Source organism: Bufo gargarizans, chromosome 2 (assembly GCF_014858855.1).
Source record: "Bufo gargarizans isolate SCDJY-AF-19 chromosome 2, ASM1485885v1, whole genome shotgun sequence".
Lineage (NCBI taxonomy): Eukaryota > Metazoa > Chordata > Amphibia > Anura > Bufonidae > Bufo > Bufo gargarizans.
This window is the reverse complement of record NC_058081.1, coordinates 197496976-197524934: the sequence shown is the minus strand read 5'-3', so window position 1 is coordinate 197524934 and position 27959 is coordinate 197496976. Positions and strand designations below refer to the sequence as shown.

Here is a 27959-nt window from a genome sequence, read left to right as displayed (position 1 = left end):
GGACTGTGGTGCTGAGACATACTGGGAGCTGTCCATGATTGTGGTGCTGAGACATACTGGGAGCTGTCCATTACTGTGGCGCTGAGACATACTGGGAGCTGTCCATTACTGTGGTGCTGAGACATACTGGGAGCTGTCCAGGACTGTGGTGCTGAGACATACTGGGAGCTGTCCAGGGCTGTGGCGCTGAGACACACTGGGAGCTGTCCAGGACTGTGGTGCTGAAACATGATATTGGGAGCTGTCCAGGACTGTGGTGCTGAAACATTATATTAGGAGCTGTCCAGGACTGTGGCTCTGAAACATTATACTGGGAGCTGGTCAGGATTGAGGAACTGAAATATTTAACTGCACATTTTCCTTGCGGTAATGGTAAAATGCTAACTGGGAGCTCTGCAGGTATGTGGTGCTCACTCAATGTTTAGATGGGAGCTATCCAGGACTGTGGTGCTAGAAGTGCTGAATGAAGCATGCAGCAGTGACACTTCTCTAGACATAAGAAGCTAAAATTCGAAGACATTTTGGACAATCCTCGCTTCTGATCTTATCTGCAGGATTTAACTCAACATGACTGAGAAAATCCATTGAACTAATTAAACTGATCGTACCTGAACCTACAAGCTCTATGCTGAGCACAACACACTGCCCTTGCAAACTTAGTGCTGAGAGGCTGTGAGGTGATTTAAGCAGCTCCTTGCAACATTTTACAGATATTTAGTTGGTTTATTAAACTGACCAAATCTTTAGGTTTTCAATAGCCATGGCTTTTATGGTGAAGACTATGGTGGGTGGTCAACTGAAGAACCTCACTGGAGGTCTGGGGGGCAAAGAAGAGAAAGGCGAGGGAGAGAAATCACCAGCTGAAGCACAAGGGATGACGAGGGAAGAATATGAAGAATATCAAAAGCAGCTTCTGGAGGAAAAGTAAGATTTTTGTTACTTATTTATAATGTATTTTTCTGCAACAAATTGTGAAAAATGGCAGCCATGCCTCTACATATATCACTAGTGACACATTTAAGCAACATTGTAATACTTGTGGTTCAAATACTAAATGCTAAAGTGTTACTTAAAACCATTAAATGTGTAGACCATAGACATCACATAGTAGACGCTGTTCTAGCAGTGAGAAATGTGGTGGTCTGTGATTTTTATGTGTAAATTTGCTAAATATACAGGTCAAACCTATACAATAGTAATCTAGCTGCATTAAATGTGTCATTAATGATATGATCTTTCTGTAAATTCAATAATGATGGCAAATCGACTCATTTACTATTTGTATTTCTGTTTATTGTGTTTGCAAATAAAGTGAATGATATAAAAATGGCAGGAGAAAATGTGTGTATTATATGTACATAGGGCAGATTTATCAAAAGCGGTGTCAAGGAAAACTGTCTTAGTTGCCCTTGACAACAAATCAGATTTTGCCCAAAGGAGCTCTGAAAAATGAAAGATGGAATCTGTTTGTTATGAGCAACTAAGCCAGTTTTCATAAATCTCCCCCACAGTATACAAGTTATCTGTAGGTACTAGTTGTGCACCTGCTTGTATTTCTATCCAAATAAAATGGGCTTTTAAGAGTCCAGTATAACAGAAGGTCCTTCAATAATTTGCATATTGTCCAAGGTCCATCAATAACATATAGTGTAGCTGTGGTCTGTTACCTTTTCCATATAACTTGACTTTTCTTATACCTATTTCTTTACCAAACATGAGCATACTCCCTTTAAAGACCCTTCATTAATGTAGTAGTACCATCATTTTACAATCCACTTGTTCATCAGATAAAGTCAGGTTATGTAGTATATATAGGCAGGATATAAAATGGTGATAAAGAAGATTTGCCATTTAAAGAGAATATCAAGTGCCATGTGCAGACCTGTATTTACTTTCTTGATTGGGGGTTTATAATGTCTTGTCAAGGTCTGCGATTTAAAGCCCCTACACAAGTGAAAGAAACTGTAAATGATCACGCTCTAATCCATACTAAACATAATATATGAATGGGGAAGCATGGTGTCTTCATGTCATAGTAAACAATAACCATAAGAGATAAAGCATCTGACTAAACTGCTGCCAGCAGTAATAACTGTTCTTAGAATTGGCATCCAGATTTTACGGTAAAACATTAGCCATTTTTATGATTGTGACCCTAATATACATTGATGCTCACATGTATTGTTTACATCTGGCTTTGCACAGACGTTGAGCTGTAGTCCACTTAGTATATAATTAGAACATTTATTTTACCTTTATGTACTAATAAAAGGTATACTCATTGCAGTACCCTGTACTCAATGGAGGAACCTGTCCCCAAATCTGTCCCAATGTGCCAAAATTCTGTCTCCAGAGTGCAATTTTGTCCAACAAGAACTTTAAACCAACTTTCAAATTGGTCTACTCTGCCTCACTTTTACTTGCCAGAATCGTGGATTTCAGCTTCACTGACAAAAGCTGGCCATTGTCACATTCTATTTTGAAACCAGAAAATGTTGAGGATGTCAGAGAAAGTTATTCATTTTTTGGCGCAACTGAATAATATTTGTGTCTAAAATGAGGTGTGGCAGAATTTGGGTGCAAACAATGTCAAGAAAGTAGTGAACTTATCATAGTAAATGCGGGACACAGTGTCCATATAAATCAATGGACTGTCCATGTAATGCATGCACGTGCTGTGCCCTCCAGAGAATCTTTGTAGCCTCTCTCCACACTAGCTAATTGATGGACATCCTGAAAAGTGGCCACCTCACGATGGTTTCAGAATTACTTAAAGGGTATTTAAAAATATGTTTCTTAGGCAGCCCCTTTGATATTGAATCAGTCTCTATTTTGCTGCTATAACAGGGCTTTCACTAAATTTGGGTCTTTTTAGAGCTTTGAGGATTTGTGTTAATTCAACCACCAGGGTATTGGTGAGGTGGGACAATGGAAATGGACTGCTAAGCCTGGCTTGCCAGGTGGAGTTCCAGTTAATCTTACAGGTTTATGAGGAAGCATATACAGGTGAAACTCGAAAAATTAGAATATCGTGCAAAGTTCATTTATTTCAGTAATGCAACTTAAAAGGTGAAACTAACATATGAGATAGACTCATTACATGCAAAGCGAGATATTTCAAGCCTTTATTTGGTATAATTTGGATGATTATGGCTTACAGCTCATGAAACCCCAAAGTCACAATCTCAGGTACCCTTTGCTCAGGGGATATGGATGAATTAGCTGACTAGAGTGTGACACTTTGAGCCCAGAATATTGAACCTTTTCTCAAAATTTTAATTTTAAGCTAAATTAATGCAATTCCTTTTAAGTTGCATTACGGAAATAAATACTAAAACGACTTTTGCACGATATTCAAATTTTTCGAGTTTCACCTGTATATAGACTCTTTGCAAGAAAGTAAAGTTATTTTCTTGCAAACTTGGCAATTTTTTTCTGGGTTTTGCTTTGTGCGTAGGGTTATTCTATCACTCAAACAGGAAATTTCCCCAGAAAGATTTTCCCCAAACCAGAAAGACTTTCTCAAACTACTTTTGCAAAGCTGAAAAGACACACAGTTCTTCAAGATCATTGAATGTTGTTGCATTAAGGTTTATCTTCACTTGAACTGATTGACAGATCCCAAACTTGGCACTGCTCATTTAGGCAAGCATTATTCTCCTGGCATCTGCCAACTCATAATCGGATTACTAGATGGTGAAGCATGATTCATCACTTCGGATAATGAGTCTGATGGCTCTAATCTTCACACCATTACAGCTAAAGCTTTCCATTGTGCTTGATAAATTCAGGTGGACATGCAGCTGCCTGGCCATGGAAATCATATCCAGAAATTTCCCAAAGAACAGAACGTTGCTGATGCTGCCACATCACAACACCACATGAGTTCCTGTCCCATTTTGTGACTGGCTTGTTGCTTTATGGCTAGGCTAACAATTCCACTTCATGATAACAGCACTTACAGGTGAATGGGACATACAACATCTAGTTGAGCAGCAACCCAACGCAGAAACTGCACCACTCTAGTACCACCACTCTTAGTAACCCAACCCAAAAACTGCACTCTTGTATATGAACAGTGTGTGGCATTACCAGTCAAGCTCAAACCTTCAACCTCCTTAAAGGGGTTTTGTCAACTCAAGCATTGGTGGCACATTGCTAGGATATGCCACCAATGTCTCATAGGTGCTGGACCTGCACATATCTAGCGAATATAGCCTGCAAAGTGAAAGAGAGTAGACCGCACATGCTTGGCTGTCCTCCATTTATTTCTATGTGACTGCCAAAAAAAGTCAAGTGTTGGTTCGGCTATTTCCGTCAGCCCCATTGAAGCGAATGGAGTGCTGGCCGCGCTTGCACCATGCGCCTTATAGTCAATACTATGGGACTTCAGAAACTAGACAGAGCTCAGCTATTTTCCGAAGTGAATGGAGGGTGGCCACTTTGCAGGCTCCATTTTAGAGACAGCTGCAGGTCCCAGAGATGGGATGCTTGAGATGACACAACCCCTTTAAGAAAAAAGCACACTAGAAGAAATTAAAAATCTCTTTTATTTCAAAATGACTGTTCAATATTAGAAAATTATCATATATTCTGATTATTTCTAATGCTATACTGTTATTATATTCCTTCCTTGAACATTGATTGAAAGTTGTAGCATGGTCTATAGCTTTCTGATGAGATTATCACAGACAATATGCATTTCTGCCAGCTGCACTGATCTGTTAGAGGTGCTGTTCGCACATGTCTCCAGATATGTCCTGTAAAGGAAGCCCGTGATACAGCTTTGGTAGTAACTATGTAACAACAGTTTCAGTCAAGATACTTTTCTGTAACCTATACACAACTGGCATGCATTTTTCTACCTAATGGTGACCATTTTGTACGTACTTATACATCTTATTTTCCATGGAAAAACAAGAGAATCTGCAAGAAAATTATGCCATACTCCAGGACATGCCATATTATACAAGTATAAGCACTGATTGAAAGAAAACTGTGCCTTAGTAATATGGGGCCCTATGTAGGGACCCTATGTGCTACTATACAATGTCCATGCACATAGCAGTGATGCAACCCACAGGCAAAACATATAGGGGGAGATTTATCAAAAAAAGTGGCTTAGTTGCCCATAGCAACCAATCAGATTCTACCTTTCATTTTTGACAGCTCCTTTGGAAAATGAAAGGTGGACTGTGATTGGTTGTTTTGGGGAACTAAGCCAGATCTCCCCTACAGTTTGTTTGAAAGAGAAGTCTATGCAATGTCTTTCTAATGCAAAATGAACAATTATTTACTCTTTCATGACTACCTGCCCATTCACTATAGTCTATTCACACTAGTATGCCTATGTTGCTTTGCTCACTCGTGTTGTTCTTTAACTTCAGTGGCACATGATAAGGAATGGAATATATTGGGCAGCAAGTAAATATTCTGGGGTCATTTATTAAGGGTCTATTCACACTTCCGCAAAATGGGTCCACATCCGTTCCGCAATTTTGCGGAACAGGTGCGGACCCATTCATTTTCAATGGGGCCGGAATGTGCTCTCCGCATTCGCATTTGCGGATCCGTACTTCCGGATCCCGCAATTCCATTCCGCAAAAAAATAAAACATGTCCTATTCTTGTCCGCAATTGCGGACAAGAAAAGGCATTTTCTATGAAAGTGCTGGCGATGTGCGGCCCGCAAAATGTGGAACGCACATTACCAGTGTCCGTGTTTTGCGGATCCGCGTGTGAATGGACCCTAAGACCGACATTTTAGACACTGGTCTTAATAACCTATAGCTGGAGGTGGATCTGCCGAAGTTATAAAGAGGCACCGGCCTCTCCATAACTTTGGCGCATCTAGTGCCAGTTTAAATGTAAGCCAGCTTCCTTGCTGTCTTGCATTTTGACCATTTTCTACACCTAAAACTGGCATAGAAAATGATAACTGAGAAGGGTCTACCGGCCCATTCCCTCCCCTGCCCCCTTTCTTAGACCTGGCGTGGGTGGGCAAAAGTCCCAGATTGTGGCTTAAATAACCTTTGCGCCGCAATCTGCGACATAAATACGCGTTATATTATAGTATAGTATTTCTGGATAGTAAATTACCCCCTTAGTGCCTAAATTTGATGTCTTGAAAGCAGGAAAAACTGCCAAGTGTAAGAATCTGAGTGACTTTGAAAATGGCCAAAATAAGGTGGCTAAATAACTGGGTCAGAACATCTCTAAAATGGCAGGTCTGTGAGGTGTTCCTGGCATGGGGTGGTTTACACTTAATAAAAGTGGTCTGAGGAATGGTACTACCATAGGTATCCAGGGCTTACTGATGCACATGGGAAACAAAGACCAGCCCATTTAGTCTGATCCCATAAAAGAACTACTGTAGCACAAATTGCTGAAAAAGTTAATGATGGCTATGATAGAAAGGTGTCAGAAAACATGGTATATTGCATCTTGTGCATATGAAGCTGTAGCTGCAAAACGTAACAGTTGGCACGTGAACATCAGAACTGGACCATGGAACAATGGAAGTGTCACATCCAGTAAGATTGTGCAGCCCTAACTTTAACCTGCACCACTCTCCCTACTTCCTTGCAAGATTCATTCTAAAGGGCGGCCCCCAACTGGTTGACGGTCCCTGACTTAACTAAATGCATAGGAGCAAAAGGGAAGTCAGTTGCAAATAGGTCAGCAACAAGAGATGCCCAAATTAGATAACTTCACAGCAGACCAATACAAGCCAAAGTCAAACCAGGAGGGATACATCAGGTACAAAACAGAGAACAAGAGCAAGGCCTAAATGCCAGGCAAGGGTCAAAACCACGAGAATATGTCAAGATCCAATATACAAAACAGAAGAGTAGTCATGGTGCATGCCAAGAGTTCATAAATCCAGAATCTACCATACAAGTCGAAATACTAAATAAGCAAAGAAGACCAATTCACAGGCATCTGGATAGAATTCCTGGTTAAATATGTTGCTCAGATCAGTGTGAGATGCTGGCAAGCCGGTGCGGTGCCTCAAATGTTCCATAGTGACATCAACATGCATGGATGCCGAGCTTGAGTGGCTTGGTGCTCCTACATGCTAATAGGCCAAATTGTCCTAATAATACTGGCAACACGGCGGCTCTGCAGTGATAAAGCCTGCCTCCATGTAGGAGTGCGGATAGGTTAGTACATGATAGGAAGAAGGTGGTCTGATTCAAGGGAAGAAGGCAAGCCAGGAGAGGCAGTGTGATGTTCTGGGCAATGTTCTGCTGGGAAACCTTGGTTGCTGGCATTCATGAATGTGAGTGTTATTTTGACAAAAACCACATACCTAAACTTTGTTTCAGACCAAGTATACCCCACCATTGTAACAGTATTTCCTATTGGCATTGGCATATTTCAGCAGGATAATTTGCCATGCCACACTGCAAACATTGTTCAGGAATGACGAGGAGATCAGGGTGTGGTTTTAGTTTCCAAATCAACCAGATCTCAATTGAGCACCTGTGGGATGTGTTGGAAAACAGGTTCAATCCAAATAGCTTGCAATATACAGGGCTTAGAGCATCTGATTCCTTGGCTTATCTATAACAGTATGCTACAGTATTTTTTCAATGTTAAAGTTCATACAGAGGTAAATTTTATAATGCAACTTTTTTCCTCCACTTTCTTTACATGGGTTAATTTTCCTCATCCCAGCACAATTCTATATTGTTGTCATAAGCCACAACTGTCCCTAAACATAATCCTCCCATCTGCTAAAAGCTGCTCCTCCAGAGTACATGCACCTCGCTGTCAGCAGGATTACAGAGATAGGACAGATAGGGAGATCAGATATTTTCTCAGTATATCAGGTTGAAAAGAAGCTGCCACAGGAGTCAATGCTGCATCACACAGCACGTTGTGAACAGAAAGAATAATAGCAGTAACACATACTGGAGGAACAGCAGATATGACAGACACTTGGTCATAAGAAAGGCAAAACAATGCAATCACCTCCACGGTATGGGGGCGAGTCATGGCCCTCCTGCATTCAACTATGTTCCACATCTCACCTCTTAAGAACCCTGCTCCATATATTTATCAGAGACAACTGGAGGAGGAGGAGAGAAATTGACCTCTATTGATGGCCAACTCAGAGGGACAGCTTTTGGGGCAATATATTGTGTGGCACTGTGGTATGTGGTATTTTGGACTATGGTTTTGATGACCCCCTACTTTTATTGCTCTGCCACCTGTTTATTTAGACCCTCCTACAATATGGGGCCAGTTTTAGGTATTTGTTTCCAGGGCCACTTTAGCTTCCCAATCCACCCCCACCCCCATGTACATGTATACACACTTACACAGAGAATGTTATCAATCACTAATAACCCCCCCCCCCCCCCCTCCCCGGTGTACAGCTGTCAGTGACTGACAGCTATCTATTTATACACACTTGCACAGAGAATACTGTCAATCACTATTGACACCTCCCCCGTGTACAGTTATCAGTGACTGACAGCTATCTGTGTATACACACTTACACAGAGAATGCTATCAATCATTGATAACACCTCCCCGTGTACAGCTATCAGTGAATGACAGCTATTTCTGTATACACACACCTTCTCCATGTACAAATATCAGTGACTGACAGCTATCTATGTATACACACTTTCAAAAATAATGCTGTCAATCACTGATAACACCTCCCCCATGTACATATATCAGTGACTGACAGTTATCTCTGTATACACACTTACACAGAGAATGCTATCATTCACTGATAACACCTCCCAAGTGTACAGCTATTGCTGTATATACAATTACACAGAAAATGCTATCAATCACTGATATTGCCACCCCCATGAACAGCTATCTCTATATACACACTTACACAGAGAATGCTATCAATCACGGGTAACGCCTTCATGTACAGCTATGTTAGGGATACAATGATTACGGATCAAGACAGATCAATGGTAATGTGGAACTACTATGCCGAGTAACCGGTTTGACGTTGGGCCAAACCCTAAGGGTGTTATTTTGGCGCTTCTGCAGTATTTACCCTTTAACCCCTATACAGGGATGTGGACTTCACTGCGGGCTAGCAACCAGACTGCTACCTTCTGGGATGGTCCCGGTTTACTTTGCAGCTGACCCTTGGACTCATAAACAGAGGCAGAATCAGAAAACACACAATAGCACAGGCACAGTCTGAACAGGAACCAAGACTAGAATACAGGACTCTGGAACACCACAAAAGGAAGACTGGAACAAGAGCAGGGTAACACAGACCACAGCAGGAACTCAGGCAGGAACAGGTCAGGCATGATAACGGACACAGATCAGACATACGGACTGGACAGAGAACAGAGCAATTACAGACTACTACTACAGACAGATATAGGAACTATTGGTTTCGCTCACCCAAGGGGCAGGATACACAGACAGAAAATATGGCTGAGCTCATTAATCCAAAGCACCCACAGGTGCACACAAACAAAAAGAGGGATTAACCTCTACATGGAACATAGTCACAGTTCAGTTCACACCCACAAGAATCCACGGCCAGTACGCACAGAACAGAGGCAGATTTATGCACTGGCATACTGACACATGGCCCTAGATACACATCACCAGCATCTGGCAACCAGCCCACACAGAAACAATGGCACACAGTGAATTGACATGTAACAGTACTTAACTCCTGACGCCCTCCCTCCAGAGAACAGACACATATAAGCCTCCAATTCACAGAAGGCAAGAAGCATGCTACACCCTCTTACCGAAGGCCATGATTCAGATAGAGCAGATTTGGAAGCAACATACCTTTGGGGTCAAAAAAGACTTAGCAGATTCCAGACACAAACTACAGACAGACGTCTTGGAATGGCTGTCGGTTTCCATGGCTGAGGAAACTGTTACTCATCCACTGATTACGGACCAAGACAGATCAATGTTAATTTGAAGCCACTATGCCAAGTAACCGTTTTGGCATTGGGCCAAACCCGAAGGATGTTATTCTGGCACCAATCCGGTATTCACACTTTAGGGATGTGGACTTCACTGCGGGTTAGCGACCAGACCCCAACTCCTAGGATGGTCCATGTGTAATAGACAGTTAACCCTCAGATTCAGGAACGCAGACAGGATCAGGAAATGCATAAAACCACAAGGACAGGACCCAAAACTAGAACACAGGACCCTGGAACATCACAACAGGCAGACTAGAACAAGGGCAGAGTAAGGCTTTATTCACACATCAGTGTTTGATCAGTCATTTTAATCAGTGATTGTCGGCTAAAACCAGGACTGAAGCCTCCACAGACATAAGATACATGGGAAAGATCTGCACTTGTTCTGTGTGTAGACCCGCACCTGGTTTTGGCTCACAATCACTGATGGAAATCACTGACTGAACACTAATTGTCTGAATAAGGCATAATTCAGACAGAACACAGCAGGAACAGTCCAGACATAACATCGGACACAGATCAGACATACAGACTGAGCAGAGGAACAGAACTACAGTACATACTCAGCTACAAGAATTGTTGCTCACCCAAACGGCAGGATACACAGGCAGAACATATAGCTTAGCTTGTTAACCCAAAAACACCCACAGATGCACACAAACAGAAAGAGGGATTAACCTCTACATGGAACACAGAACAAGCAAGGGCAATTAACCCCTGCTTTTCTGAACAGAACAGAGAGGAGAGATATACACAATTGACAAGTTCACACCACAAAGTGTCCTTGGAGGGACGCACAACACAAAAGTGAATATGCACTGCCACAACGACACACGGCCCTAGATACACACCACAAGTATCCGGCAACCAGCCCACACGGCAAACAATGGACCACATAAACAGATGTTGTATTAGGCTATCTGTGTATACACTCTTACACAGAGAATACGATCAATTACTGATAACACCTCCCCTGTGGACAGCTATCAGTGACTGACAGCTATCTCTGTATACACACTTACACAGAGAATGCTATCAATCACTGATAACACCTCCCCCCATGTATAGCTATTAGTGACTGACAGCTATCTCTGTATACACACTTACTCAAAGAATAACATCTATCATGATAACACCCCCCAATCTACAATTTTCAGCGACTGTCAACTATCTTTGTATACACACTTACACAGAGGATGCTATCAATCACTGATAACACCTCCCCTGTGTACAGCTATCAGTGACTGACAGCTATTTCTGTATACACAGGTCCTATTCACACAGCCATATGAACTGGTCTGCACCCATTCATTTGAATAGGGCAACAAAAGATGAGGACAGCACACCAGGTGCTGTCCGCATCTGTAGTTCTGTTCTGCGGCCCTGCAATTGAGGGCAAGATCAGGCATTTTCTGTGACAGAGCCGGCCATGTCAGGTTTGCAAATAGTGGAATGCACATGGGCCGGCAACACTGCGGTTGTCTGAATGAGCCCTTACAGAATGCTATCAATCACTAATAACAACTCCCCATGTACAGCTATCAGTGACTGACAGCTATGTATACACACTTACACAGAGAATGCTATTAATCACTGATAACACCTCCTGTCACGGCCTTTGGTGTACGCTGTGACACTGTTGCCACACTTGCGGTTGCCCACGGCAACGTGTTGCTGTGAGAGCATGCGGTGGCAGTGTCTCGGTCTTCTGGGTGATTTCCGTGACATGGTTGCCACGCATGCTGTTGCCGGTGGTTATGTGTTTGGCATGCTTGTGTGTGCACTTCCCCTTTAAGTTGTAGCCTCCCTCTGTCTGATGCTGTAAGGGTTAACTCCCTGACTGGGTGTGGTCACTTGACTTATATCTTCTGTGGTTTACTGGCTGGAGTGAGTGGTACTTCAGCTGTTGTTGGTGCTGGAGCTCTGCTCCAGTCCAGGGTGTTCCATCTGTCCAGTGAGGGCCACCCTTGTGGTCATCAATGTCATCCCGGTGTCTCCTTATCTTCCTGTCCCTATCTGTATGGAGTGGGTTATAGTCAGGGTGTTTGTATGTCTAGTTTGGTGTTACATGTATGGTGGTGATTGGTGTCCAGCATGTTTACTAGACATTCCCCTGTCTCATGTTTATTGCAGCTGTGGTTGTCCTGGGTCCCTGCGTGGTTTGTGGTGTGTGCTGTGTCCTTATGTTGGTGTGGACACCAGCACTTGTGCACGGGTTCCAGTCAATGTGTCTGTGGCAGGTAAGTGTGCTATGGGTTTCGCTTACCTGCCATCTCCACATGCTGTATGTGTTCCCCTCTTCTTTCAGCCTGGCCTCAGATAGAGACTCCTGTTCCTCCATTACTGGGATGAACAGGTCGTCTCTTCCCTGCTCCTTGGTGAGGGATTACCAGGGCGACTTAGGGTTTCTAGGATTCCTGAGTATGAGTCGTCCTACCATCGGGGTCCGCTCATATGGTGAGCAGTCAGGGAGAGGATTAGGGATGCTGTAGGAGGTGACCTGCTCCCTTATTACTCCTTTTGGCCAGGCTGATCCCCTTTTACCCTTTGACACCGCACGGTTGGGGGTTTGCCCCACTCCCCACCGTGACACCTCCCCTGTGTACAACTATTAGTAACTAACTGCTATCTCTGTATACATCTAATTCCAGCAGAATCAATATACATTGATATAGTGGGGGTAAATATATCACATAATTTCCAGCCTTGAAGAATTTAAACCCCTAAAAGTTACTTTATTGGTATACGTTAAAAGGATCCTATAAGGGTCCACTAGATACACACTAATTAGTATACAAAAAAAACAAAAAACAATTAAGTGACCAATAACCACATCCAGATAAAAAATTATTATTAACCTGGGGTATGGGAGAATTTGTCCCTAAATCTACCCCTATCCTGAAACCTCAGCCCAGGTAGGGCTCCTGATGGTGGAGGCCCCCTGTCCGCGTACCTATACTGCTAACCCTTCCTGTTCCCTATGGGGGTGTCACCGATACAATAAATAATTATCCCAGGTGTGAGGTATGGATAAAGAATTACCAACTATATGAGTACACTGGATGGGAAAAAAAGGAAAAAGAAACACAAAACATAGTACATACAGACATGAAAATACACTTAGTCAGGGTTGACATTATAGTAATACGCCTCAGTTACCTCGACACGTTTCACCCACGTAAATACGGTGGGATCATCAGGAGGTGTAATTTAAACAGTTAATCTATATAGTGTTTTATATGTGACTAGATAGGTACCGGTACAAGACCGGGTCACATAAGAGAAGTGCTCCAAGATATGTGCCGGCTGAAAAGCCAGATCGCACTCGTGAGATAAAAGCTCTACATATGGTTAAAATAGAGAGAAATTGAGACAGGGGGATATGTCAATGATACTTATGTTTGCTTTGGACTCCATCCAGTGCAGATAATGTTATCCACATCGGTTCAGTAGATAGAGGGGGCCACAGTTAGTTAATTCTCTGCTATTCCCCTGCCATGGTTACTAGACAGACCCCACAATGTTGGAGTCTCCCCTATGCTCAATGTCCCCCTGGTAGGCTGATACCATCCAGTATACTCATATAGTTGGTAATTCTTTATCCATACCTCACACCTGGGATAATTATTTATCGTATCGGCGACACCCCCATAGGGAACAGGAAGGGTTAGCAGTATAGGTACGCGGACAGGGGGCCTCCACCATCAGGAGCCCTACCTGGGCTGAGGTTTCAGGATAGGGGTAGATTTAGGGACAAATTCTCCCATACCCCAGGTTAATAATAATTTTTTATCTGGATGTGGTTATTGGTCACTTAATTTTTTTTTTTTTTTTGTATACTAATTAGTGTGTATCTAGTGGACCCTTATAGGATCCTTTTAACGTATACCAATAAAGTAACTTTTAGGGGTTTAAATTCTTCAAGGCTGGAAATTATCTCTGTATACACACTTACACAGAGAATGCTACCAATCCCTGATAACACCTCCCCCATGTATAGCTATCAGTAACTGACAGCTGTCTCTGTATACACACTTACACAGAGAATTCCATCAATCACTTATAACACCTCCCCTGTGTACAACTAGTAGTAACTAACTGCTATCTCTGTATACACACTTACACAGAGAATGCTATCAATCACTGATAACACCTCCGCCATGTACAGCTATCAATGACTGACAGCTACGTATACACACTCACACAGAGAATGCTGTCAATCACTAATAACACCTCCCCTGTGTACAACTATTAGTAACTAACTGCTAGCTCTGTATACACACTTACACAGAGAATGCTATCACTGATAACACCTCCCCCTTGAACAGCTATTAGTGACATACATCTATGTATACACACTTACGACTGATTTACACAACCCAATTTTTGGGCCGAATGTTGAGACCAAACATTCGTACAAATTCCTGATAATCAGCTCATGTAACGGTGCCACAGATAAGATCATTGGTGCGGACACCTCAATTATCATTTCTGGCCAGCAGATCGTCCTGTGTAAACAACGATCTTCTGCCCAGAAACAATTAACTTCAATGAGGATGAGCTTTAGTGGTAGCCATTGCTCATCCCCATACAACAGAGGCAGCTCTTCACCTCCACTAATGAGCAGGCAATTGTCAGGAAGGAACGCTTCCTTCACAATAATTGTCTGCTCCTCAGGGCAGTGTAAATGCGCCTTTACGCAGAGAATGCTATCAATCAGTGATTGTGTACAAATGAAGTCAGAAACAGCAAAGATTTAAATGTATGTTACAAGTTCTTTTCAAGTAAAACTATATATTAATCCGCTCAGCTCTTCCTGCTCTATAACATGGTGCTTGAAGATTGCACTGCATTTTGTGTTGACAGGTCCTCTTTAACTCTGATCAGGCAATTCTAGACTCTGTGTAGGGCTTTAGTACTTCAATGCAATACCTATGAATGGCAAAAAGTTAAGAAGGGTTAAATCCAATTTTAACGGTTGTTATGAGATGTGTAGATAATCTTGCCACAGGGTCACAGCTTAATTTAGCACTCAACTGAGTTATCGACTTAAAGGAACGTTACAAACACGGTGACATTGACTGATTTTTGTGAATGATTATTAGCAGTACTACGTTGTACAGGAAGTCAGGATATTTTCCATGTACGCAGAGACGAGGATGACATATAAACAGCACGTTTCTATGTGTGATCACAGCTTATAAATACATATTCACTCCAGCACTATGATGACGCGATGTCTTTAAATTTTCCACACCTCCAAAACATGGAAATAATATTAGTCACTTTCTCTCCTCATTTCTGGAGGGTGGGTTCAGCCACAGCAGAAAATAATCCACTACAGATTTGCCACAAATCTGGAGTGACTGCGGCACAAAGCTATAATTGACATGCCAGACTGCAATTATTTTGTTTTTCAATTCTCTTTTTATTGAAATAATTTTGGATATTTTTAGTTTTTACCAATACAGCATATATATACACAATTAATATTTTTGGGGGACACATACAAACAAAGGTGGACATGCAGGTCCCTTCAGTGGTGATGACAAATAATCTTAAGAAACATACAGGGTAACACAACTACTATTCAAATGAACAGTAAATCAAACATAGAATACAATAAATGGAAATAATATGAGTGAACAACTCTGGTAGACCTCAGGGGGTTAAAAGGAATAGTAAAGTCTGGAATATAGGCTGTATTAGGCTACTTTCACACTAGCATTAAAGTTTTCCGGTATTGAGCTCAGTCATAGGGTCTCAATACTGGGGAAAAAAAGGCTATAGTTTTGTCCCCATTCATTGTTAATGGGGACAAAACTGAACTGAACCGAACGGAATCCTCCAAAATGCATTCCATTCTGTTCAGTTGCGTTCCCAGACTGGAGAGCAAATCACAACATGTTGTATTTTACTTTCAGTCCTGGGGATGCAGACCAAAACAGATCATAACCCCAATACAAGTCAATGGGGATGGATTTATTTTCTCTGGCACAATCTGCCACAACAGAAAACAGTTCAGTTCCCCATAGACTTTTCGGATCTGTTTTGGCAATGTTACAAATATGTTAATAATACAACCGGATCCGTTCAGACTTTGTACAATTGTCATGGGCAGTGTGTTGATATGGGTATGAATTAAAAAGTTAAATCGTGATTTTAAATATTATCATCACCCTTAGACCCTGCCAGATCCAGCAAAAACGCTAGTGTGAAAGTAGCCTTACACCAACAGATTATCTGACAGATTTGCTGACCTATAATTGGTCAGCAGCCCCTTTACACACACAGATCTTTTGTTATACACATCAACTATTGGTCTGATTGGACAGAAATTGTTCAGATAATCTGTTGGTGTAATACAGCCCTAAGTGATGAAATTTAAGTAAAGATTAGAGCTCATGCAAACGACCGTGTGCTGCCCGTGGTCGTATTGCGGCCCGCATACGGCGGGTCCGCAATACACGGGCACCGGCCGTGTGCATCCCGCATTACAGATCACGGACCCATTCACTTCAATGGGTCCGCAATCCGGGAGATGCGGAACGGAGGCATGGAACGGAAGCCCACAGAAGCACTACGGAGTGCTTCCATGGGTTTTCTGTCCATGCCTCCGCACCACAAAAAAGTAGTGCATGCACTACTTTTTTGCGGTGCGGACAGATCACGAACCCATTCAAGTTGAATGGGTCTGGATCTGTCTGCGGCTGCCGCACGGATGTTACCGTGCATTGGGGACCGCAAATTGCGGTCCCCAATGCACAGAACGGCCAGCACACGGTCGTGTGCATGAGCCCTAAGAGAGAGACTCCAGTGTTATGGGTATTAGTTGCTAAAATGTTGGTCTTTTCAATAAGACCATGGATCCTAAGTATTCAGAAGGTCAGGTCAGGTCTGGAATGATTTTCCAGGCCAGTAATTTATGAAATCTACAGAGCTCATTGATGTTCAATATCAATTGCTGGATAGTAGGAGGGTCCTGGGATCCCCAAAGATAGATACATGTTCATTTACTACAATTCAATTTTATTATTGCAGATTTCAAAAGTGGAATTCATAATGAAAAGCTGCTACAAATCTGCCACATCTAATTATACCTCCAACCCCTAAGGGCTGTTTCACATGAGCGGATGCCGTGCGTGACATCGGCTGCGTGAATGACAGCCAAGACCCGATGCGGACAGCAGAAGCACGGAGCAGTAACATGACTGATAATGCTCCGTGCCTCTCTCTGATCTCTTTACTACGAAATCACAGTGAGATAAAGTTGTCACTGTGATTTCATAGTAAAGAGATCACAGAGAGGCACGGAGCATTATCAGTCATGTTACTGCTCCGTGTCTCTGCAGTCTGCATCGGGTCTTGGCTGTCATTCACGGAGCGGATGTCACACACGGCATCCGCTCATGTGAAACAGCCCTAAAGGGGTTATCCCAAGAAATACAATTATCACCTGACCACAGGATACCTGATAAATGCACGATTGCTGGAGCCATTTCTTCAGCTCTTCTTCAGGTCTATAGTACAGCACTTGACTATCTCTGTTAATTCAATAGACACTGAATGAGGCTCCCTTTAAAAGTTAGGTTCATACATGTTACTATGACATACACTCCAAAAAGCCTTTGTACAATTGTCATGAGCAGTATGTTGATATGGGTATGAATTAAAAAGTTAAATCGTGATTTTAAATCTTATCCTCACCCTTAGACACTGCTGTTCTGTAAATTTATGAATCACATACTGTTTGTAAGCTCAAGTTCTCAGTCTGCAATATCTGGTAAAATCTGTATATAGACTCCTCATGCAAGTATCTAGACAAAATAATTCCACTGGTTTCCCTCCAAAGAGCTACCATGATTGATTTCAGATGTCATCTTATGAAGACATAGAAGTTCTTGTAACAACAGTTGGCAAAATCTGGTTAATTTAAACCCCCTGCAGTAGAGGTTAACACTCAGGACTTTTTCTATAAATTAAAGAAGTTTCTGGAGGACGGGGCAAAAAAAACTTTTTTAAATGTTCTGTCTATGTGTGATTCTTTTCATGACCTGTCATATACTCTTACTCCTGGAGAAATTATAATAATTTGGAGTATCACAGATAATTGGTTGGATTCCTTGTTCAGGGATCATAGCACAAATTCTACCACAATAATGTTAAAACCTATGTATTTTTGAATACATTGCGTGAGATAAAAAATATATACATTTTAGTAAAACAAGTCAGCTATACTCAAATTATTAAAGCAAAGCAATGAAGTTATGGCAATTCACTAATAAACTAAGAATATATGTACACAGTCCACTTATTCTTCTATTGTAAAGAGATAGTTCCATGGGCGAAGCTATAGGGTGCCGAGGTAGCAGTCGCTACTGGCCGAGAGCGGTCCGTGGTAACCCCGCCAGGATTCCTGCTGACAGCAGGAGCGCACAGCGTCATTGGTTGCTATGACGCCGTGCGCTTCATGCCGCCGCTGCACTACAGTAATACATTCGTATAGATCATACCAGTGTATTACTGTAGTGCAGCGGCGGCATGAAGCGCACGGCGTCATAGCAACCAATGACGCCGTGCGCTCCTGCTGTCAGCAGAAATCCCGGCCGGGTTACCACGGACCGCTCTCGCCCGTGTGCATGAGGCCTTACAGTTCAATATGTGACATACAAATCACTAGATGAATACATGGCAGATTAGCTAGATGGAAAGCATTGCTAATAACCAGGTTTTCAACTACCCTTCGCTTGTATCTCCGGCTTTTCGATAAAAAAGAGTCACTGATCGCCTGATTATTTGACCAATTGCTATCATTACATTGGAAAATAAAGTCTGCTCAATTTTGGAACTTAAAAAAAATATATATAAGTATGATGGCAGAGAGAAAAACAGATCTATGGAATAATGGCCACTGACAACAAGGGATATTTTTCGGCCGTGAATGAATGTATACACTACAGGAATGAAATTATGCCTTGTTCAATACATACATGGCTGGAACATCTCGTTCCAGGTGAGGGAAGAGTGGATAAATGACATACTGGAAGACAAAATTAGAGATTACAGGAGAGAAGGGAACAGAGCTATTGAGGAGGCGATGAGACCACGTTAATTGATAAGGAAAGAAAACAGAAGACAAGGAGTGCTGCTCCATAGCTTGAACTCTCCTGCGTCTCACACAGCGAGAAAAAAAGAGCCCCAAGTTATGATGATGTCAGCAGCAGACAGTACAATAAATAAGCTAAAAATAAAAGATTAAAACCCTTTTTGCCATGTGCGTAATCCTTCTCTTAACATTATTGCTTTTAGTTGTACTGCTTACTAAGGAGCTTTGTGAAGCACGCCTTGCACACATGGTGCATTAAATTAGTAGAGTGAGGGAGACAGGGATTAAACAATGTATACTGACAGGGAAAATACAGGCCACGGTTAGGATCTGTAACCCTTCCACATCCAGAAAAAAGGTGATAACACTGTGATCCGGAAAACGATAGTAATCCTATTTAGGGCAGAGACACCTAAACCTTTGAAGGTGGCCAGACACCTTAAAACAAGAGGAATGATGGTGTTAAGTCATACTGAATAGTAAAGATACAGGGCCAGATTTATCATTTGGTCAAGTCAGAATAATGGAGTGAAAAAGTCGCCAAATTTTGCGCAATCGCTTAAACTGCGCAAAATGTTGCAACTTTTATTGGCTCTGCGCTTTGCTCGGCTGTTTTCTGAAAGTGGGCGTGTTTTCTTATGTAAATGAATCTCTAGACAGATTTACTATTGCGACAATTTAAAATGTCGCAAAAAAAAAAATCGCTAAAATCACTCCAGTGAGGACCATGCTTATCTTATGCGACTTTTTAAAAGAACATGCAACTTTTTCGTAAAGACATGCGACTTTTGTAAAGCTGCTTACTGACGGATAAACTGCTACCGTCAAACCACATTTATTACAGTCTTAACCACCTCCCAACCGCCTAACGCAGGGATGCTTAGATAAATATGTACTCTGCACACCTGGGATACAGTGTGGGTGCCTGTGAGAGTGGTTTAGATAGTATAAGTTTAATCCACGGCACTCTGAAAGTTTTTTGCTAAATAATATCATTAATGTACATCCAGTGCAATTTATTTACATATTGTAAGTATTATGCCATATCAGATAGATAATTCCCGAACGTTTCAGTCTGTGCAACCTTCTTCAGCGGGGTCTGTAGCCAGGGTGAAGAGGCAGGCGCTGGTGAAGAGTGCCGTGGATTAAACTTATAACACAGGGATGCGTCCTGCGGGCAGCCGGGTTATTCCTCTTTCACGCATCTACGCGTCTTCTCGCGAGAGCCGAGATTTCGCGTGAATGCGCGCGCGCTCACAGCGCCAGAGAAATATCTCTGTAAAATGACAACTTTGTATAAAACAATGGGAAAAGAGATTTACAGAGATATTTCTCACACACAGTATGGGTATATGTAAAAATACACCCCAAAACACATTGCCCTACTTCTCCTGAGTACGGCGATACCACATGTGTGACACTTTTTTGCAGCCTAGGTGCGCAAAGGGGCCCAAATTCCAATGAGTACCTTTTAGGAGGGCATTTTTAGACATTTGGATTCCAGACTTCTTCTCACGCTTTAGGGCCCCTAAAATGCCAGGGTAGTATAAATGCCCCACAAGTGACCCCATTTGGGAAAGAAGACACCTCAAGGTATTCCGTGAGGGGCATGGCGAGTTCATGTAAAAAAAAAATGTGGTCACAAGTTAGTGGAATATGAGACTTTGTAAGAAAAAAATTAATCTATTTCCGCTAACTTGTGCAAAAAAAAAAAAACTTCTATGAACTCGCCATGCCCCTCACGGAATACCTTGGGGTGTCTTCTTTCCAAAATGGGGTCACTTGTGGGGTATTTATAGCAGCATTGCCGTTTAGCTGTATCCTAAAAGGGAGAAGCCCATTAAAGATATGGCCTTTGACCTAGTGTACACTGCGAACGATACGGTTTGACTCTGGTACCAACTTATAGTAATGCTATAGCGCAGGAGTATCTGTAGCTGTCAACATATGCAGAAGGCCAAGAATCATATGTTGTTCCTGAGCCACTGGTTGAGTAACACTGATATAGGACCAAAACCGTGACCAGGTCAGGTGTTTAGGAACAACACAGTCTGAATACCTGCAAAGGAGAGGCCTTTAGACATAAAGCCCTCATGCTGCCACCAACATCCATTGTGAAGGTGCTTATTCACAGTAATTGAATCAACTATCTAATATGTATATGTAGTTCCAACTTTCCTGGCTTTGGAGCATTCAATTCCCCACATACACGCTTGGCAAACATGCACGTGTATAGGAAAATCGATTAGAGGTTAAAGAGGTTGTCTGACTACAGCAAATGTCATTTATCATGTAGAGAAAGTTAATACAAGGCACTTACTAATGTATTGTGATTGTCCATATTGCTTCCTTTGCTGGCCGGATTCATTTTTCCATCACATTATACACTGCACTATAAGAAAAAGCACCAGCCTCTCTGGTGGCCTAGGAGTGCGCATAGGCACACATGCGAAGCAGCTTCTGTCCCGGCCACCTGGTATCTGCTCTGCAGCGGTGGTCGTCAGCCTTGGAAACGAGCAGTGTATAATTTTTCTTATAGTGCAGTGTACAATGTGATGGAATTAATAATCCGGCCAGCAAAGGATACAATATGGACAATCACAATACATTAGTAAGTGCCTTGTATTAACTTTCTCTAGAGAAAGACAACACCAATGAAAGCTCTAAACGTATGTAGGCTTAAACAGCACTCCAATATCAATCAGCAAATAAGCCCCCCAGGGGGAGAGTGTCAGTATCTGAAACATTAAATTTTAATTCAATATGCAACGAAAACACACCACTGTGATGCAATATCTAAAAAACAACAACAAGGGGGGTCCAAGCCTGGTACCCCAGCACTGGTAGAGTAAATATAAAAACCTGCTTCACCTGTTGAAAGGTTTGAGCAGTCTTACCAGACCAATAGAGACAATGGGATCAGCGAAGGTGTCCAGGTAGATATGTTCAAGGACCGGATAGGAAGTCGCAGTATTGGGTGGCGTCTGTATAGTCAATGCAGAGCTGTGCCCTATAAAACCCTGCCTATCTATACAGAGCACTCGCCCCGATAGGGGCGACCCCGTCCGAATACCTGTCCCTACTTCAGGCCTGATCCCTAAATCTAATCGTAAGTGTGACCAGTTAATGCATTCCTAATGACCTCCCGACGTGGCACATTTCTGTCCGTGTTGACTTCGGGGGAATAAGTACAAAAAGGAAAAAAGGACAAAGAAAAAGAGGCTGGTGTGTAACTGATCAAGTAAATAAACTTGTGTTTATGATAATCCTATATATGGCAGATCCCCTATGGTTGGGGGAAAAAATAAATCTACCAGCCGCGATAATACACCCAACCAGTGGGATTTAAATACTACATAGCGGGAAATTTGGGAGTGGGTAATTTGCGAGCCCCACTCATATCATATCCTCCTGACCGACCAACATTGGATCACCATCTCCTTTGCAGATTTGCACCCCATCACCCTGGGGTGGCAAACACAAGTTTATTTCCCTCTGTATAGATAGGCAGAATGAAACCAGTCCCCTTCCTCATGTATAGGGTTTTATAGGGCACAGCTCTGCATTGACTATACAGATGCCACCCAATACTGCGACTTCCCATCCGGTCCTTGAACATATCTACCTGGACACCTTCGCTGATCCCATTGTCTCTAGTGGTCTGGTAAGACTGCTCAAACCTTTCACCAGGTGGAGCAGGTTTTTATATTTACTCTACCAGTGCTGGGGTACCAGGCTTGGACCCCCCCTTGTTGTTGATTTTTAGATATTGCATCACAGTGGTGTGTTTTAGTTGCATACTGAATTAAAAGTTATGTTTTAGATACTGAAACTCTCCCCCTTGGGGGCTTATTTGCTTATTAACTTTCTCTACATGATAAATGCCACTTGCTGTAGTGACAACCCCCTTTAATGAAAGCAGTGCTGCAGTAGCCAGCTCCGTTCACTGCACAACAGACAGAGCTGTGTAGTTTCTGGAGTCGGAGTTACTGTAGAACAACTGATCGGAGGGGTGCAGGATGTAAGACCCCCCCACCGATCACATAGTGATGGCTTATGCTGGGAATAGATAGAAGGCACGCAGGTAAACATTGAAGAGGAGGCAGGGCTTGCACAGATCATCATTGAACAACCCATTTAATTGTTGGTGGTTTAAAAGGGAATTTCCATCTCAACATTTTTGGCATATCCACAGGGAATCATGTAATGTCCGATAGGTGTGGGTCCCACGCATGGCCCCATCTTGCGTTCCTTGTGAATGGAGAAGTGGCTGTGGATGTGCAGCTCTCTCCACCCCTATGGAAGTTTCAAAAATAGGCAAGTAAGCATGCACGGCCATCTCTCTATTCACATTGGCCTCAAGATCCTGTGGATAGGCCATAAAAGTCAAGACACACCTACAGACTATGACTAAAGATTGTATCTGAGACACCAGTGGCATATCTGTAATGGAGGCAGACCAGCTCCAGTATAGAATCCCTATCAGCAGTGGAGAAAGCTGAAGGACCTATGATGATGTCATCACAGGTCCTATACATCTAGTAATAGAACTGCACAGAGAATGGTGTAGTTCCCAGGTTACAAAGGTGCATCTTCCAGGACCTGTGATGACATCATCTTCAGCATCGCAGATCCTGTACATCTAGTAAAGGAACTGCACAGTAGTGTAGTTCCCAGTTCCCTGTGACGTCACACCTCATTTTACCCACTCCATTCAATCTTCTTCCTAAAGGCTATTTCCCTCTAACTGTAGCCTCACTGCTCATGTCCAGCAAATCTCAAATAGAGGTGAGACATTTAAATGGGGACAATGCTGCTGCCAGTGGGGGTGGGGTCATGAGGGTACAGTAATGCTGATATTTTGTACTTCATGGTTGTATTTATTTGGCACTGTTGGGAAGACATTTTTGTACTGCAATGTTATATTTATATGGTGAAGCTGGTGGTGGGGGAAATTTGGCAATGCACTCTGGTGTCATGCGCTGCTGTGGAGGTATTTTGGTTTTATCATCACCCTCCCTAACAGCAACACATATAATGCACAGTATGTCCCCGACCACGTGATTAGGCATTTTTGTGTTCCACTTTTATTTCCTTTTTTGCATTGATGGTTTACATAGGGGCATGACCAAGTAAAGTGAAATTTACCTCCGCGGTGTGCATTGTGCCCCAGTATTTTTATGCAGTATCATATGTGGGCCTGGTGGCACGCTATATCACAAGCAAAAGAAAGAAGATTTCGTGGAGCAATGGGAGGGGCCAGGAACGGGTAGTGGGAAGGGCTTATGATTTCTATGTATGCCCCTGTGAGACACGAAAGTCAAGCTGCACAGAATTTGATAGTTCTATAGATATAATAACATGCTCCTATTGTTATAACTAAAAGAATGGCATTATTATGCATTAGTATTTGTAGTACTTTTCATTTTAAACCTGGGGTCCATTTAATCCCTTGAAATACACAACTAGGATTCTTGAAATATGAAGTTTAATCAATTGTTCTTAACAGTTGTAAAATGATATATCCTATCTTGTGTATACAGATCATATGCAGACCCATGTATTTCCAGGGTTACAGACTCCAAACCCTGTATGTAGCCTGATCCTGCAGTCATGTGTTACCACAATGAGGCAGACAGAAAGGACCAGCACCTGAAAATGTGTAGTCTATACAGTACATTTAGGTTTGCATAGGAGCTATATCCACAAAAAAAACATATGATACTTTAATGAAGATTATTTGGAAGTTTCTTCATTTTCTTTTTCATTTTGCATACATTGGAAAGCATATACCATACAGGCTACCTGCTAGGTTTATCACATATATAATCAAAATGTGAAAGTTTACCAGATCCCTTTTTGACTGTAGTATAGAAAGATGTGTTCCATTACAGTTTTTTTCACCTTTTTAAGATCATAAAATACAGAAAATATATGAATAAATGCATAGTATTAACATAATTTGGTTTCATACAGGATGGAACGAGAGGCAATGTATACTCAACGCAAAGCCGAAAGAGCCACACTCCGGACTCATTTCCGAGACAAGTACCGCTTACCCAAGGTAAAACCACATGTATTTGTGGTAATTGGTACAAAAGGAAACTGTAGACAGCAAGGCCAGGGCAATCCCCCCAATGGTCACTGCCTTATTTCACATATCTCCATTTCTAGTACCGTCCTGACGGTGAATTACTGTGACCTCCTCCACCGGCAGGCCTTTACTGCTGTAAGCATTCTACTTTATATTCAGGGGCTCTTTAAAGCTTGGTCAAGCAAAGCATTTTTTCTTGTAGCCCTGAATCTCCAAATACATGAGTCACTATAGTTGTCCACGGATCAGCAACCTCCGGCATGCCAGCTGTTCTGAAACTACAACTCCCAGAATCTTCCTTTTACTTCTATGGGGGGGGGGGGGGGGGGGAGACACAGCCAAGCAAAGGTGCATGCTGGGAGTTATAATTTCACAGCAGCTAGAGTTTCGAAGGTTGCTGACCCGGGCTCAAGGGTCTTTCCTTGTGTCCTCTAAATGTGGGAAAAAAACACTGCCTTGGGAGCGCAATATACCACCTTCTACAATGGTTTAACAGCAACACATTTTTCAATTGATGTTAACAAATAACTTCCAATATCTTGGCCAAAGACAAACCATCTCAGATACAGTAATGACTTGTTGAGTCTTGTATCCATGATACAAGGTAGTTCTTGATCATGTAGTCAATAGAGTTGAGCATATGAGATAATAGAAATGGTATTTGATTGTATATATTGAGGTTCAATACATATACAGTATGTAATCTCGTACCCAGAAGGTCATTACAAGACCTGTACAAAGGCTCATGGAGTCTCTGGAGCTCTGTACTATGGCACAGTGTGTCTCTTAGAACACCATATTACTGAGATATTCTTACCTGACATCAATGGGAGCATAAGACCATTTTAATACAGCATCTGATGAAGCATGATATTTTTCTGTATAATTCTGTATAAAGCCAAAAGGGAAAACCACATTATGCCTCTGTGTGAAAACCAGAGTTATAGTAGGGCACCATAGACTTCCATGTATGACTCATTATTCTTATCATAAGCTTTATCTAGTGTTAAGTGGTGACATGTTCATTCACAGATCTATAAGAATGTGTAACGCAAGTATATCTCTCTCCCTTTCTAGAGTGACGTTGATGAGACACAAATCCAGTTAGCTGGTGGAGATGTTGAGCTACCTAAAGAGTTGGCCAAAATGATTGAAGAGGATAATGAAGAAGAAGAAGGAAGATTATCTGTCATTGGCCAAATCAGCAATATCCAGAATATTGACTTGGACTCAATTAAAGGGAAAGCCCAGTCTACACTGGATGACCTGAAGCAGTCAGCTGAAAAATGCACTCTCATGTGACTTTATCCAAACTATCTAAGTTTGCCGACAGCCATCTTAAAGATCCTAAAATCCCCAAACTGGTTAATAGTCATAAATATTGTTGAGACAATACAATATGCAATGTTTGCTCCCACCAAGTCCTTTTATTTGAAGTTGATGAGTCTTGTATCCATGAGACAAGGTAGTTGAGCATATGAGATAATAGGAATGGTATTTGATTGTATATATAGAGGTTCAACCCATATATATGTAATCGGGTACCCAGAAGGCAATTCTCTAGCCAAGTGAAACTAAAAAAATATTATTTTGGGATCTATTACTGGATAGTAGATCTTATTCCTGTGTTGCTGACAAAGAAGCTAATGTACAGGGTGGGCCATTTATATGGATACACCTTAATAAAATGGGAATGGTTGGTGATATTAACTTCCTGTTTGTGGCACATTAGTATATGTGAGGGGGGAAACTTTTCAAGATGGGTGGTGACCATGGCGGCCATTTTGAATCCAACTTTTGTTTTTTTAATAGAAAGAGGGTCATGTGACACATCAAACTTATTGGGAATTTCACAAGAAAGACAATGGTGTGCTTGGTGTTAACGTAACTGTATTTCATGAGTTTTTTTAAGTTTCTGACCACTTATAAAATGTGTTCAATGTGCTGCCCATTGTGTTGGATTGTCAATGCAACCCTCTTCTCCCACTCTTCACACACTGATAGCAACACCGCAGGAGAAATGCTAGCACAGGCTTCCAATATCCGTAGTTTCAGGTGCTGCACATCTCGTATCTATGCTGTCACATGACCCTCTTCCTATTGAAAAAACGTTCAAAAAAGTTGGATTCAAAATGGCCGCAATGGTCACCACCCATCTTGAAAAGTTTCCCCCTTCACATATACTAATGTGCCACAAACAGGAAGTTAATATCACCAACCATTCCCATTTTATTAAGGTGTATCCATATAAATGGCCCACCCTGTACACATCCTCCTTTAGGGCTTGACGTTACTGAATTGATCATCTGACTGTGTTGTGTTGTGGTATGTATATGTCTAAATTATTTGGGAAGAACACTAAACGGTTTAATTCTAGAAGTTTGAGCATTAGTGAGATGAAATTCAATGTTTTTGTGGTGCACCAAAACATATGCAGCATCTGAAGTGAGGTTTTGGTAATGTTACATCTACACGAGGGTAACTATCATTTCATAAAACTTGACAGTCAGAACTTAGGATTGGTGGGGGTTTGGGTGCTGAGATCCCTATCAATCACTAAAACAAAGAGGCAGAGGAGCTCTGCTGAGTGCTTTGCTGGTCAGCTCTCTTAGGTCAGGGGGGCAAGCAGTGAACATGCTCATAGAAGGTCTCTTAATCTTTACACTGTTCACTCAACTTCACAAGGAGAGCAGATCAAAACCAAATGAGCACAGTGCTTAGCAGAACACTTCTGTCTTATTTTAGCTATCAGTGGTGGTCTCAGTACCTAGACCTCCATTAATGAAAACATCTGACATGCCACTATAATATATCAAAGT

The 27959-nt window shown here is 42.0% G+C and overlaps 1 protein-coding gene across 1 annotated transcript; it reads left to right on the top strand.

The window, feature by feature from the left end:
• Nucleotides 1-760: 760 nt before the first annotated feature.
• Nucleotides 761-26442, top strand: CPLX3 (complexin 3). Its single transcript, XM_044283370.1, has 3 exons — nt 761-924; nt 25023-25110; nt 26218-26442. The coding sequence occupies exons 1-3, from the start codon at nt 761-763 to the stop codon at nt 26440-26442; spliced, it is 477 nt and encodes a 158-aa protein (XP_044139305.1).
• The last annotated feature ends 1517 nt before the right edge of the window (nt 26443-27959 follow it).

Coding starts and splice junctions, on each gene's coding strand:
- CPLX3 (XM_044283370.1), top strand. CDS start 761: ATGGCTTTTATGGTGAAGACTATGGTGGGTGGTCAACTGAAGAACCTC. Junction 925..25,022: donor AAGCAGCTTCTGGAGGAAAA/GTAAGATTTTTG, acceptor GGTTTCATACAG/GATGGAACGAGAGGCAATGT. Junction 25,111..26,217: donor ACAAGTACCGCTTACCCAAG/GTAAAACCACAT, acceptor CTCCCTTTCTAG/AGTGACGTTGATGAGACACA.